At 30.7% G+C, this 15,536-nt stretch overlaps 2 protein-coding genes across 3 annotated transcripts; one reads left to right on the top strand and one right to left on the bottom strand.

The window, feature by feature from the left end:
- Positions 1 to 597: 597 nt before the first annotated feature.
- LOC109808850 (putative 2-oxoglutarate-dependent dioxygenase AOP1) lies at positions 598 to 3,838 on the top strand. Its single transcript, XM_020372009.3, has 4 exons — positions 598 to 1,221; positions 1,375 to 1,699; positions 2,078 to 2,385; positions 3,628 to 3,838. The coding sequence occupies exons 1-3, from the start codon at positions 845 to 847 to the stop codon at positions 2,336 to 2,338; spliced, it is 963 nt and encodes a 320-aa protein (XP_020227598.1). The 5' UTR covers positions 598 to 844; the 3' UTR covers positions 2,339 to 2,385; positions 3,628 to 3,838.
- A 1,961-nt stretch (positions 3,839 to 5,799) lies between these two features.
- Positions 5,800 to 14,401, bottom strand: LOC109808825 (pleiotropic drug resistance protein 1). 2 transcript variants are annotated; one of them, XM_020371976.2, is made up of 22 exons: positions 14,068 to 14,401; positions 12,451 to 12,571; positions 12,183 to 12,356; positions 11,926 to 12,085; positions 11,738 to 11,814; positions 11,580 to 11,633; positions 10,510 to 10,902; positions 10,149 to 10,430; positions 9,536 to 9,852; positions 9,284 to 9,444; positions 9,085 to 9,188; positions 8,841 to 8,997; positions 8,671 to 8,760; positions 8,449 to 8,573; positions 8,007 to 8,339; positions 7,577 to 7,867; positions 7,418 to 7,501; positions 7,195 to 7,328; positions 6,846 to 7,073; positions 6,580 to 6,751; positions 6,237 to 6,491; positions 5,800 to 6,126 (listed from the first exon to the last, which is right to left on the bottom strand). In XM_020371976.2, the coding sequence occupies exons 1-22, from the start codon at positions 14,394 to 14,396 to the stop codon at positions 5,866 to 5,868; spliced, it is 4,302 nt and encodes a 1,433-aa protein (XP_020227565.2). In that variant the 5' UTR covers positions 14,397 to 14,401; the 3' UTR covers positions 5,800 to 5,865. The 2 variants fall into 2 exon arrangements, with proteins under 2 accessions (XP_020227565.2, XP_082930842.1); XM_083074716.1 differs by lacking the exon at positions 14,068 to 14,401 and adding an exon at positions 12,707 to 12,806.
- Positions 14,402 to 15,536: the final 1,135 nt, after the last annotated feature.

Below are 15,536 nucleotides of genomic sequence, written 5' to 3'. Positions count from 1 at the left end.
TTGATCAGCCAGGAAGTAAGCAAATGGACAAACCCTTTATTTATTTTAATGGAAACAAGAGAACACAGAAAAATAAAATGAAATTTCAAGTTGTTATTATATATATCTTAAAGAAAAGCTGGGGATAAGAATTATTTTTAGGACCATAACAAATCAATCCCGAGTTAAATTTAATTTTTAATTAGTATAAAAAACTTTTTCTAAAATTTATTTATTTGTTTTTACTCATTTAAATAAGTGGAAGATTTTTTTGTTGTTGTTACAATGAGTCAAAAACGAAAAAAGAAAGTGGAGGAATTTTCACTTTTTGTAATTTTTATTTATCTAAACAACACATATTTTACATTATATTTCTCTTTTATTTTTATCATTATTTTTTTCTTCTTCTTTTCTTATAATCAAAACAAAACATGTAGTACATACCTAATGTGACTTTAGGATGTATACCGCTAGTTAATAAAACCCTGTTATTTAATCAAAATTAGCTTTTCACTTAATTTTTTTTATTCACGAGAATTACAATAGTTATAACAGTAACGAGATTGGAATTTAAAATCATGTGAATCGATTACCATGTCGATTCTAGTTTCACGCACCTTATAACTTGTGTAATAAACGTCTGAATTAAATGTGGTCGCGCGAGATATCAAAGGAAAATTCTAATACTTTAAAAACGTAGTAATGCCACCCTTTTCTTGATAAAAATAAGATGGATTTATAAAGTAATGGGAAGAGAGCAACTCGAGAATGAACTCCACTCACTGCATAGAGGCACTTTTATAAATATGAGTAACAATGGAAATCTAGTATAATTGAAGTGGGTTGGGGAAAGATTAGAAATATTATGGGTTCCCAAACAGTTTCCCAGGTTCCTATCGTTGACTTCACTCTTGATGAAGAGTTTAAACCTGGTTCAGCAAAATGGGCTTCTGCATGCCAAGTGATCCGTAGTGCACTTGAGGATCATGGTTGTTTTTATGCATTGTGTGATAAAGTTCCTATGGAGCTTCACAACTCAGTTTTTACTCTAATGGAACAACTCTTTGATCTTCCATCGGAAACAAAAATGCAAAAGATCAGTGACAAGCCCTACCATGGCTATTATGGACAAAATGTTCATGTCCCTCTATATGAATCCCTAGGGATCAATGATCCATCGACAGTGGAAGGAGTTCAAGAGTTCACAAAGCTAATGTGGCCAACAGGATATGATCATTTCTGGTACTGCTACAAAATTTAGTTATGTTGTTTAGTTTTTTATTTACGTTAATTATATTTCTTTATCATATGATTAATCATGTAGGGATAATAAGACTTTTGTCATGCCATGTTGCCTTATTGAGTGTTGTTTCTAATTTTTCATGTTGTGAATAGTGAGACTCTGACTCTCTATGCAAAGGTGCTGGTAGAATTGGACCATATGACTAAAAGGATGGTGTTTGAAGGCTATGGTGTGGACCAAAGGCACTGTGATTCTCTTCTGGAATCAACAAAGTACATGCTTAGGAGCTTCAAATACAGACTGCCGCAGGAGGATGAAAATAATTTGGGACTGCATGCTCACACCGACACCTCCTTCTTTACCATTTTGCATCAGAATAATGTCAATGGTTTGCAAGTTAAATTGAAAAATGGAGAGTGGATTCATACTGATCCCTCACCCTTCATGTTTCTCATCCTCGCAGGTGATGCGTTTAAGGTGGGTCATTTTCACATGTGCATCTAATAACAAAACCCTTCATGAATGAAAATGTTTTGTATTATTGATATATATCTTCATTTACACATAAATGTTCGGAAGAGTTTGTTACTTGTATTATATATGATATAAGAATTTGTGTAATTGTTTGGAAGAGTGACTCCCTTTAAAACTCTTATATAAAGAAAACATGAAAATAACTAATGATAATTTTTCGTATAAGATTAAAAATAATAGTGTTGAGATTAAAATTCTATTATAATTATTATCAATATTGTTATAATTGTCTCATTTTTATTATCCTTATTATTATCTTTTATCATTGTATTATTATTGTTATTAATGATATTGTTATTATTATTGTTTTTAATTTCTTAGGTTTGGAGCAACGATAGGATACAGTCTTGTGAACATCGAGTGATTATAAGTGCAAAGAAGGAAAGATACTCGATGGGACTATTTTCGCTTGGAGGCAAGATAGTTGAAACACAAGAAGAGCTAGTTGATGAAGAACATCCAAGACGTTATAAGCCATTTGATCATTATGAATACTTACGTTTCTATGCAACAAAGAAGGCCTCGGAATCAAAGTGTCGAATCAAAGAATTCTGCGGCATAGACTATGCTGATGAAAAGTGAAAGGTTAATTAAATGATACTTGTGCTACATGTGCATCACAAAACTAGGTATAATTTGTTGCTTGATTCCTTTTATTTTATGGTGCTATTACTTTGAGGAGAAATGCACAAACACTATATAATATTCACTATATATTAATTGAAACTTATTAAATATTATAAATTTTAATTAAAATAATAAAACTCCCCAAAATTTATAATTTTTAACAAATTTCAACTGATAATAGAAAATGTGTTAAAAAGAAAATGTTATAATAAATAATTTATATTACAATACAAAATTATATTTAACTATTGATAATAATTATAAAATAATATTGAAATATAATTTAAAAATAAAAATGACAAGTTGAAATAATTAATAAGTTAAGAAAAATTCTTGAAATTTCTCTCATTAGAATTTTTTTTAAAAAAAACCATCATTGAAAAATAATTCTTAAAAAGCTTTTATTCAATATATATATAAAATATAATTACTCTAATAATTTGTATAGAGTGGGAATTTAAAAGATATTAAACACCTCTGATTTTTTATAAATATGAATGTAGTTGAATAACTTAATTTATTCATTCATTATATTTACTATAGTAGAAACAAAGGCACTTGGTGTCTCCCCTTAATATGCATGTTAGTGAGATACTGTACGCGTTATTATTATTTGGTGACAATTTTTTTTAAGATTACAAGATTTTTATGACTTTTACTAATTATTATTGTGTAATTTTTTATTTTAACTTTAGGGTTAAAATTGTCTAAAAATAGTGTACATTAGAATAGAGAATCACCTTTATATATAAGTATAGATTAAAAATACTAAAAGATAAAGATAAAATTTAAAAATAATTAATATCGTCTACATTTTTTAATGAAAAATAAAATTAAATAAATAATTTTTTTAAAAGTGATAATGATTTTGAAATAAAACGAGTGCATGTCATAAACCAAAAAAATAACTATTTTAAAATCTTAAACTATTGATATAACTGTATAGCATATATTTTTAAATTAAAAACTATAAATTTAAATATGAATATTTAATATTGTAAGAAATGTGTACATAATTAATTTGAATTATAAATATATATATATATATATATATATATGAGATTTTTTTTGTTTGTTTGTTTAGTGGATATCAAATATCGAATATAATATATGTTATGAATATTTCATTCCAATGATCAACAAATTTTGCATGACCACATTTTACTCATGATGGCTAGTATGCTAAAGAAACAGGAAAATTTCTTATTTGGTGGTCTAACAACAAATTATTTTCTTATTTTGAGGTGTCTGAACGCCAAGAAAAGATTGTCATCAAGATATGAGGCCTTGTTGGATTTTGATGAGCCTTGTTTGGCAATATTTGCTGCCTGCAGAAGGTTTTGAAGTCTTGCTTGATGTCTCTTATATCATTCAGTCATTTGATATTTTATTTGTTATTTTGACATTAGTATTGTACTGTTATTCTTGAATTTGATATTAGTATTCCATTGGATACTTTGAGGTCTAAGGCCTACTAAATCAGTGTTATAGACTTTGTTCGGATAAATATACCTATAAGTACTTATAAGAAAAGAAAATAAAAAAGTAAAATATGGAGTTTTTCTCATAATCAATTTATACATGCACTTAAATTTTATAAATTTTCTTTCATCTAATTTCTTTAAATGTATATAAGTTGATTTTAGTTTTTGAAAAAAAATTGTTTTTTTTTCTCTTATAAATTCTTATAGGGAAATTTATTCAAATATAACCTAGCCTAATACTTATTATATTGTTATATCATTGTTGACTCGTTGGATTATATTAATAGGCCTACTAAATTTGTGATATTTGATATTGGATTAGGCATATGATATATACACTTTTTTTTTTTAATAAGTACATCTCTTTTAAAAAAAATGGATAAATTTATTTTTTTATTTTTATTTTTTTATTTTTAATTTTATACCCCAACATTTAATTTAACACTTTTTTCTTATTTTCAACACACTTCTTTTTCTTTTTCTTTCTTTTTTATATACATCTCCTTACCTTTTCGTCATTCCTTACCTTTTTGTCTATTTTAATAGGTAGTTTTAATTCTTTCGATTACTTTCTTCCTCCTTCTCTTTCAGTTTTCACACTATTACCCTCTCGCCTCTCTTTTAGTTTTACATGGACTTGGGACATAGAACTAGTTTTCAATAGTCTTATAGGCACGTGTGACTTCCTCGACAGTGTTAAAGGTGCAAAGTTAAATGTGTATTTTTTCTTCGAACATTTTCCCCATTTACACATCTAGAAAGTACAATATTAAATTTTAGTATTTTCTGGAATTGTATTTTTAGCATACTTCTAGAAAATATTTTTTGAAATACTAAATTTATTGTTTTGGAAAGTATTTTTTGAAATACTAAATATGCAGTTCTAGAAAGAACTTTTCATAATTATGTAAAATAATACACTTTCAAAATTACTTTTCAGAACATTAATTTTACTATTCTGGAAAATACTATGAAACAGTGGAATTAGTGTTTTGGAATATCTTTCCCATAATAATAAATTTAATGTTAAGGTTTTTGGAGGTGTAAAAGGGGAGAAAGTGTTGAAAGAAAAAAATATGCGTCTAATTCAACAAAAACTATGAGGAAGTCGTACGTGCTTACAACACTTTCACATACTAGTTTTATAGTTTAGGTGCATGTAAAAAGTGAAAGAGATGAATGAAAAGAAAGTAATGTGAAAATCAAGAGAACTAAAATTACTGAAATAAATGAGAAACAAAAGGAAGACATAAAAGTGCATGTAAAAATTAAAAGGAAAAATGAAAGAGGTATGTGAAAAAAAACAATTTTAAATTAAAAGTTGGAGATATCAAATTAAAAAATTAAAAAAAGACTAAGAATATTTTATATTTAAAAAATAATAATAAAGAAGTTGTACATGTAAAAGAAAGGAAGGGTGTATATCATAAGAGTATATGGTTTACACTAATGTTGACCATTATTGTCACCGCTACATAGTTGTTAACTTGTCTGATGATTTGAGGCCCGAGCCCAATTTAACTTGTGTAATAATAGTGATAATTAATGGGCTATATGAAAATGATATAGCCCATTAATTATTATCGTTTCTGGCAACATTCTAGTTGGTGTTCTACAGTTCAAATCTATGTGTGCAGACTGATAAATGCACATGCTTCCTTTTGCATCATAAATGGCGAAAAGTAAGTGACCTTTCCCACAGTTCCAAGTGATAAGAATCAAATAGTTCTTAAGTTTGTGATTCACACTTGAGATTATTATATATATTGTTAGTCAAACACCCATAATTCTTCTAATGGGATTTGTTCCATTCATCAGTAACTTTCTTAATTTATAAAATAAACCACTTGTCGAATGATTCTTGAATAAATCTAACATTAAATCTCTATAATTGAATGGTAAGAAATAATGCAGTTAATCAACGGAACAAAATAAAAGAAGAAAGAAAGGTCTTTTAAATTAACTCTGGTGCATGAATATGACAAAAAAGAGCCTAATCTATCGTTTTTGGAAATTGAAGGCCATGATTGAGACAGCAAAAATAAAAACAAATAACACGGAAAACCCAGAAACCATAATTGCAGAAACTCCTATGAAGTCATGCTTGATACCAAAATAACTTGTTATGAATTCTTGCACTGGCATATTCTCTGATTTCATCACACTGGTTATATCTCCAAACTGGGAGGCAACCAACCCGTATATGGTCCATGCCACAGGACATGCCCAATAGTACCACCTCCACCACACAGGAATCCTCTATATTATCAAAAAGGTAACAAAATGGAAAATAAAAGTGAGGATCAACATAAGCACATCCATTGAATCCATTCAAAGATATAATTCATTCAGAGTTTGACATTACTTACAGGTCTTGTAATCACAAATCCTGAAAAGAGGTTCCAAATTCCATAAAATGCAGCAGCCACAATTGAAGCAACATGGTGATTTGGTGTAAGTGCCACAGTCATCATGCCATAGAAGGTGTAGTAGCACAATGAGAAGTACATGAAAAACATGTACCAAAAGAACTTCTCCAAATTCCAGTCAAATCCCATCATGGCATAAACTATGACAGAATATGATGTAGCTTGCACAAAAACATAAGGTAGCTCTATTATAACCTATGACAAAAGGGAGTGAGGGGTGTTAAAATTAGTATGCAAATTATAGTACAATTATAAAAAATAAAAAAAAAGGTGATCTTATTACTTGTGCAATAGCATAAGGCAAGGCAGAATACATTCCAGCAGCTCTTTCTCTATAAAAGACAGTTCTTTCAATGCCTACTACTGGTTGTACGGAGGTAGAATTTTGGACCCCAATGAAGAGAATAGCATTATACATTGAACCTATAGCATTAAATAGGTCTTGCCTGCTTGAGCTGGAAGCCAACAAAAGGAATCAAAATTCAAAGAGAAAAACAAAAGATGACTAATTTTAATTTATGATTTATGTATTATTGAATTTTGACTTACTATTTGCCTCCAAGTCCCCAGAACATTGTTCCAAACATCAAGGCAATTACAATAGTTGAAAGAAATCTCACAGCAGTGTATGGCGGATTACGCCAATATGACCAATGTTGTTTCCATAAGCAAGCTAGGCATTGGACCAAAAGTGACTGAGAATATTGAGTAGGAAAACTAAGATCTTTTGAACCAGGATTGGGGTTGCCTAGTTCTGCTATGAGTTGCTTGTTTCTCCTGAAGAATAATCAATAGTGCATAAATAGTCCAAGCCTTTGTCCAATAAAAATCCATACCTATACATGTGTATACGTGTAGTGTAGTAAATATAAATCCATAACCATACATATTAGCATACCTATACAGCTCAGAAGTCTTGTATATCTCACGAAAATCAACACCTAAAGTAAGTTCCTGTGCAGAACTTGTGACTTCCAACATCCAAGTTGCTGGGTTGTAACCATCTTTGATTTTACTAACCCCTTCAATGCTCTGGCCAATACAGAAGAATGAAAAGAATGAACACTAGCAAAATCATGGCTATCTACATTAAATGATATTGAATTTAAGTTGCACCTAACCTCAAAATACTTTATCAATTGATTAGAATGACGTCCCAATGGCCCAACATATATTTCTTGTCCTCCACGCTTCATTAGGAATAACTAAAATCACATGGAGCATATATTAGATTCAATTCTAAAACACATCTTCAAATATCTTATCATACCATCTCTCACCTCATCAAAAGCTTCAAATATGTCAATGCTTGGCTGATGGATGGTGCAAACAACTGTTCTTCCCGTGTCAACTGTGTTCCTAACAGTTCTCATAACAATGGCAGCAGCTCTGGCATCTAACCCAGAAGTAGGCTCATCCATGAAAATTATGGACGGATTAGCCACTAATTCAACCGCTATTGTTAGCCTCTTGCGTTGTTCTGTTGAAAGACCATTCACACCAGGCAAACCAACCAGTGAGTTCCTTAGTGGCTTCAATTCCACAAGTTCCATGACTTCCTCAATGAACATCTACAACCATATTTTATATCCAAAAGTGACAAAAATTAGTGCATGTTTGTTTGCGCATTAGTTACATTTGTTTAAGTTAAATTTCACGTCAAAACACAAGAGGTTGTTGTGCTTTGACTCTTAAGTTGTAGGTGCTAACCTTTCTAGTGTTGGATTCAACTTCTGTTGGTAAACGAAGCCATGCAGAGTAAACCAAGGACTCATAGACAGTAACATGAGGAGAGTGGATATCATTTTGCTCACAATAGCCAGAAATACGAGCAAATGTTTCTTGCTTTTTAGGGTAGCCAGAAACTTTTATGTTTCCCTCAATATACCCACCAGTTTTCCTTCCAGCTAAAACATCCATCAATGTGGTTTTACCAGCACCACTTACACCCATCAAGGCTGTGAGAACACCAGGCCTAAATGCACCACTAACACCTTTCAAAAGCACCAACTTGTCCTCCCTTACACCTTGATCCTTCATTTCCTACCAATCCCAAGAATCATATTTTAATTTTTTCTCTGGACAAAGGTAAATTAAGCTAAAATCACTATTATAAAATCAAAATGTTATTTATAACTTTGAAGCTACTTACCCGTGGCATATCAACAGAGTATACTATTTGATCAAATGTGATAGAATATGGTTCAAAAGGAAGAACCATTCCTCTCGTTTTTTTATGACTAAAACTCACAACACCAATAGCTCTTCCAGAACTTTCTACATCACAGTGGAAAAATAGTTCAGCACATGCCTAAAATTGAAAATAGTATGCATGCATCGAGTGTCAATTAGAGATATAAATAATATAGATCACCTAAGCGTGTTAATTCATCTTCTTGGGCTCTCCCATTAGGCATACTACCTTCTGATTCTTCAGTTATTGTTGTCTGTGGCTTATCAAATGCTGCAAAAATAATGTATACTTGCTAATCAAGTTTTACGTCACTAAAAGAATGTTAAATAACCAAATGGGAAATTACTCACGATTTAGGTAAGTGAGAGCTAAAGTGTAAATAATGTTGAAAAGGAACATGAATCCAATCAATGCCCCGATTCCTATCCAATACCAATATGCATGTGTGAAGAACCCACGGGACTCCAAAATTTGAATTCCCAAGGTCTTATTTGAATTTGGGGTGAACTGTAATTGAAAAGCAAATAAATTAGGCCTGCATGTTTTTTAAACTGAAAGTAAACTATCTCTAAAATTTCCAGTTAAAGATATTACGTGGTTCCAACTATTTCCAAGGAATTCATTCACCATTATTGCATTCTGTCCATACATTAAAGGTGAAATCCAGTAACCCCAAATCCACCAATCCTTGATATCATCTGTTTCATTGCCAATGAAAACAAAGAAGCATTAATATCAACTGCCATCATGTGATGAATGGAACAATTTTGTTTCATTTGTTAACTGAACTCACTTTTTGACAGAATGAAGCCACCCAATGTAAAAAGAATGAGAAGTGCAAAGGACCCAAATGAGCTAGCCACAATCATGTTCCTACCAAGTGCTGCAATAGCTCGAAACAATCCAGAAGACATTTGGTTTATCAGTAATAGCACAAGGTACTGCTTTAACAACCTGCATGAAGAATGAGGGTTCACACCAGAAGTAACACTACAGGCAGAACTAGTCTTCACTCATTGCAAACAGACGAAGGAAACTTGTTTACCTCCCAACATTTGGATCAAATCCAATTACATAGTAGGTGAGAAATACCCAAGCAGCAGCTTCTATGAATGTAACAGGGATCTTGAGGATCCATGAGGGAATGGCATAGGCCCATGAAGGATAAAATAGAAGGTCTCGTTGCTTGTAGAAAACAGGAAGCTTTACAATGGTCATTGAAATCTCAGCCAGTCCGTTAAACATAAGCACTACTACTGCGAAAAATAGAGCACCAGTATAAACACCTCCATCATCCAAGGAATCCCGATGCATCTCAGTTCGCAGAAAGAGTGTCATGGTCAACATTGCTTGTATTGTAAGCTATGAAAAGCATAGAAATAAAATTCAAAAGCAGAAACCACGTATGCAAAATGAATATAATTTCAAATATATTAGTATCAAACAATCATAAATAAGAAGCATTTGTTCATACTAGCAGAAACACAGACACAACAATGAGGTGAATGAGAGTAGTTAATTTATAAGTGATTATTACAATGAATCCTATAACAATTAAAAGGTAAAAGTAAAATAACCCCAAAAAAAGAAATGTACGTGTACACTAAAAGTTGTTACTAACTTTACATAATGTAATAGATAAAGCAACTAGAGCTCACCTGGGACAACTTGAAGATGTAAACAAATGAATTCCTTTTCATTAGCAAGTACTCTCTTGAGATGTTAGCTTTTAACAATTCCTTTTTGTCAACGCCATACTTTTTAGTGGTTAATGCAGCTGGGTGGTTCTTGGACTTGTCAAATGGAGTTGAAAACTCTTCTCCAATTCTCCTTCCAACATGGAATGACTGAAATGCCTCAGCAAATTGAGTCACAGTAACAAACCTATATGGTTCATCTTTGTGCATCCAATACTGCTCTTGATCCTTTCGTGAAGTTACCTGCAAGAAAAAAAAATCATGTGCATAGTTTTCAGCAAAAGCTTCAAAAGAGGGAAACAAAAGATAAACTTTGACTTACTTCTTGAAGAAAGTCAGCAACACCTTTCCTCTCAGGACATTTAAAACCCACGGATTCAAAAAAATCAAGAACATATTCACGGGGTCCTTGGTAAACAATTTGACCATCAGATATGAGAATAATGTCGTCAAAAAGTTCATAAGTCTCCGGTGCTGGCTGGAGTAGAGAGATAACTGCAGTTCCATTAAGAATGTGAACATATTGCCTGAGAGACCTCACAATTTGAAAAGTTGTGGAACTGTCTAAACCAGTGGATATTTCATCCATGAATAGAGCATTTGCTGGTCCGACCAACATCTCTCCTGTAGTAACACGCTTCCTTTGTCCTCCAGATATACCACGCAGCATTTCATCCCCCATTATTGTATCAGCACATATATCCAACCCCAAAATCTGCAAAATATTAGAGTAAATACCTTGTGGGATCATTTTATAATAATCTTTAAAGCATGGGAGTGTTGTGCCCAAAGTACGTGGGTAATCTCCAAAATCCTATATGGATAATTTTGAAGAAGAGAAGTGGTAAACTACTTCTATAAATAAGGGATGATAGTTTGAGTCTACTCACCACAACAACTCTAATTTTTGGGTGTATTGGGAACTTGGGTAGTTGTGTGTCATGAGAGGATTTGTAATTTTTCCGTGCAAAAATTGTGTGAAAGGGTTTGCAATTTTATCCTTGTAAAAATTGCAAGTAGAGTAATAAAATTAATTTGTTGAGTGTGTTTGTGGATATAGGCAAGAAGTGTTAACCACGTTAATTTCTGAGTTTGTTTCTGAGTTTGTTTATCTATTTTTGTTTCTCTCGTGTGTGTACTTCTGCTATTGAAATTTTCTTTTCCCTCTAGTACCCAACAAGGAGAACCTTAATTATTCTTTTTCTTTTTAAGTAATCATGATATTAGTAGGAAGTAATTATAATCATAAATACATAAAGTAGGTATTTACCTCTCAAAATATGTCTATTTTATTCCTAAGACCAATATTTAAACTTTGAACAATTTAGTTAATGAACACAAATCACTATTACTTGTGCCAATATTATTAAACCTTAATTATTCTAGTGTTACCTTCAGTACATAATCTGTTACTAGACTTGCCTCCTGCCCTCCAGTTGCAGTAGCCTGGTATATGACAAGCCAATGAGACGCAAAAATATTATGCCCATAACAATAGAATTAGTCTAAATTAATGCAATAAAGATTGTTAATATAGCTTCTTTTTTAACCTTCATGTAGACATCAATATCCGGGTCCGGCTTGATCTTGGATTCCTTTTCTCTTCTTGTCAACTCAGATAGCAAGTCTTTAATAAATAAAAAAAATTAAAAGCACCCCAACATTAGATATGAAGAAACTGTTATGATGAAAGAAGGCACAACCTTGCTTCAAAATAAAAGATAAAATAATTGCTAACCATAACGTGTCCCAACCCCTTGGCACCTTGCTGAGAATGCCAAGGTTTCCCTCACTGTCATTTCTCCAATATGAACATCATGTTGGCTAATATATGCAGCTGTTCTCTGAGGAACAAACTCGTTCATTTCATGCCCATTATAAGTCACTTTCCCTAGTACCTAGACGACACAAGGGATTCTAAATTAAACCAAAACTACCACTTTCTTAAGGACAAGAGTGGAAATAATACAAAAAATAAGGGAAATTGCTTTTCACCTTTAGATTTGGATCAAGTTTTCCTGACAAGGCCAATAGGAGTGTGGTCTTTCCTGAACTTGGAGGACCGAGAAGTAGTGTCATCTTCCCAGGTTTGATGATTCCACTAACATCTTTAAGGATAGTCATATGTTTCTTTTTGCTTGAGAGAATATGGAGAGAAGTAAAGAAACTCTAGAAGAACAGAGAGAAAAAGATTGTGAGAGTGTGAAACTAATTCCAAAAACAAAGATACACAACTTTCTGAGCTAGAATTTGCCAAATGTACCTCCACCATATTAGTAACAAAGTTCACAAAAGTTGGTAAAGCTCTGCTTCCTACATAAGCCTCTGCATCAACACTTAGGTGCTCATATCGAACTTCAATTGTTGGAATATCAATCCCAACTCTGAAAAAGTAAATTAGAAAAAAAATGTTAGAGACCTTATTATGGTATGATATTATTAACTAATAAATAATAATAATACATAAACAAAGTTAACAATTCCAGAAGAAAAGAATAAAAAAGAGAAGGAAAGAGCACATAAACAAAATCCAGTGCATTCTTATTCTTTATTGTTGCAATCAGGATCACACTGTGGGATAACCAAAATGAATTAAAAGACAGAGAATTGCCATGAATCTTTATTTTAGAAAAATATTGGAAATATCATAAAAAGACAACGATTCACGAAATTAGATTGAGTTTAAAACTAGATTATGTATAACACCATACAATATTGGTTAAAAGTAGTTACCTTTTAAATATTTTTTTAAAAAAAATTTAAAATATTTATTTCACCCAATAATAATTAATTATGGTGAAGGTTTATTGTATTTTTTTAGTACAATGCTTATTTTATTTTGATGAGGACCAAGTTTTTACATATTATTATGAAAATTTTAGGATTATTATTTTTTATTTATTTTTTTAGTTTAACAAGTTTTTACATATTTCCAAGTACAATAAAAAATCAAGAGTTATGTAATTTTTAAGTACAAAATATTTGCATGTTAATATTTTTTAATTAAATTATATTTTTATTAAATTTAGGGTTATGAACTATTACAATATGTCCTAAAATATAAATTTTCTAGAGGTATATATCAAATCAATCAATTAGAATATTTCAATTTTGATTGTTATTATTTATACTATGATATATAAATTTAATTTTAGTTTAATATTTTTAATTAAAAAAATTTAAAGATATCAAATTATTTTTAAAAAAGACTTTTTTACTCCATAAGAATATAAATTTATAAATATTTATAAAATGGATAAGATTCAAAAATAAATTCTAAAAAAATAAATTAAGTTGTGTTCATAAAACACGACTTCTAAGGTGATAATTTATAGTAGTATTTTACTGACACTCCTTTCATCCTTTTTTATTTGTTTTAAATTTTAATTAAAAATATTATTTTAATAATAACCAAGAAAAAAAAATCTGCTCAAAGAAGTGGTGTATAACGACTTTTCCATTAAAAAAAAAAAAAAACAGGAGTTTTGTAAAAATAAAAATAAAATAAATAAATGAAAGTCATGTTCTAGAAATATAACTTATCCATTTTGAAAGTTTTGAAAAAATTTACCCTTCTGAGTAAAAAGAAGCCGACAAAAGGAAATTTAGTTTCCCGTTTAAACCAAACAACATCTCTTACTGCAAGTCAAGGGCGTGATCAAAGGGACTGGCATAGGAGCAGGGACAACCTCTTCAAGATCTTCTATTTGTTTCTTTTTGTTCTCATGTTCTTTAAAACTCATCTATGCATGCATATTCAGTATTCGAGAACACATGGATTTTACTTTTGTATTGTACTAGACAAGATTTAGAGTGTAGGAAAAAAGAAATTGATAGATAATAAATAATAATGTGAAATAAAGGAGAGAATTAATATTACCTATCGATTCTTTCCCTGAGCTTGAAGAGAAACTTCTCATTGTCCTCTTGAGCAACATTGATCAACCTGTCCAAGAGTTTGTGTCTTTCTTGAAATCCAAGTTGAGTTATATCAATCTCATTGGCGACACCACGCGAAGTGGTCAACAAGCCTTTCCTCAAACGGTTGTATGTGGGGAGTTTCTCAAGTGCAGCCCATTTCAGATCTTCTTCATCGTCTTCTTCCCTCTGAGAAGACCGACAAAAACCCTCCATCATGCTGTTTCCCCACACTCTAGAACTGCTCCCACGTAAACTGTATATATCATTTCCCTCCATTCCCACAATCATAATAAGCTCAACACCAAACAACCTATTTATACTACTACAAATCTACCACCCTGCTCAAACACATTTACCCTACTAAACTTAAATATCCCTTCTTTCACATATATATTCTTCACCTTTTTAAGATCAATAAATCTTACACCTAGTATTCATCTCCTTAATTTTAATATTTATCTCATACGTAAAATGCAAAAATAATATATTTAGGTTCTATTTTTTTTTTAAAAATCACCTTAAACAAAGCTAAATGCATGCTTTTATATATATTTTATGTTTTTAGATGGGTTCATTAGTTGTAATTAACTTGTAAGGAATATAAAAAAAAAATCTCATATATATTGATTTCAAATATAAGTAAATTTCAACTAATTTTACTGTTATTATCTTTAAAATACCTCTTCATTTAATTAAAATTATATTTTTAATGTCTCTTTTTATTCTTTATATCAAGTTTTAAGAAAGAATGGTTTACGAAAATAATTTCTTTTTTTAGATAATATTAACAAAATTAAACTATGTAGACAACTTTTCTTTATTAGTGTGAATGATTTTTTTATTATTTATATTCAGGACACGAGGGAGTATTTTTATTATTTAAATATTTTCTAATTTTTATTATTAAAATAATATTTGATCAATGAAAAGTAAACACATTAATTTTTATTTATAATTTTCATATGTGATATTTTTTTACTTAAACGTGGATCAAGCCCTACCGTTGAACTACATGCTCGGGGTTAAATTTTGTGATATTATTTGTACTATATTTATAAAAAAAAATTAAAAAAACTGATTTACATTTATTGCAGAAAGAAGTGCGTAGCGATGATATCGTTGACTCTAATGAGCAATTTTTGTTTCTTTGTGTGGTCCGAAGTGGAAGTCAAAGTTAGTTTGATAAAGAGGGCACGTGGAAGGCATATGGTGGAGTGATAGCACCGTTGTATTAATGCATGCTATTTTTGTTATTGACAATTTCTACGTTTTAATTAGCCGGTACCACAACTACCGAATTTTAGTTATCAACCTCAAAACCTTGGATCTTGTTGAGGGTTAAAAGTTGAACATATTAAATCTTAATTTCAATTAACATCAGTATGTTAAATAATGAAAAAAAAAAAAAGTCTCGCTTACCAGTTCTAT

This window comes from Cajanus cajan, chromosome 5, assembly GCF_000230855.2.
Source record: "Cajanus cajan strain Asha chromosome 5, NIPB_CcT2T_4, whole genome shotgun sequence".
NCBI lineage: Eukaryota > Viridiplantae > Streptophyta > Magnoliopsida > Fabales > Fabaceae > Cajanus > Cajanus cajan.
The sequence above is the reverse complement of the archived record's forward strand: the minus strand, read 5'-3'. Positions and strand labels throughout refer to the sequence as shown.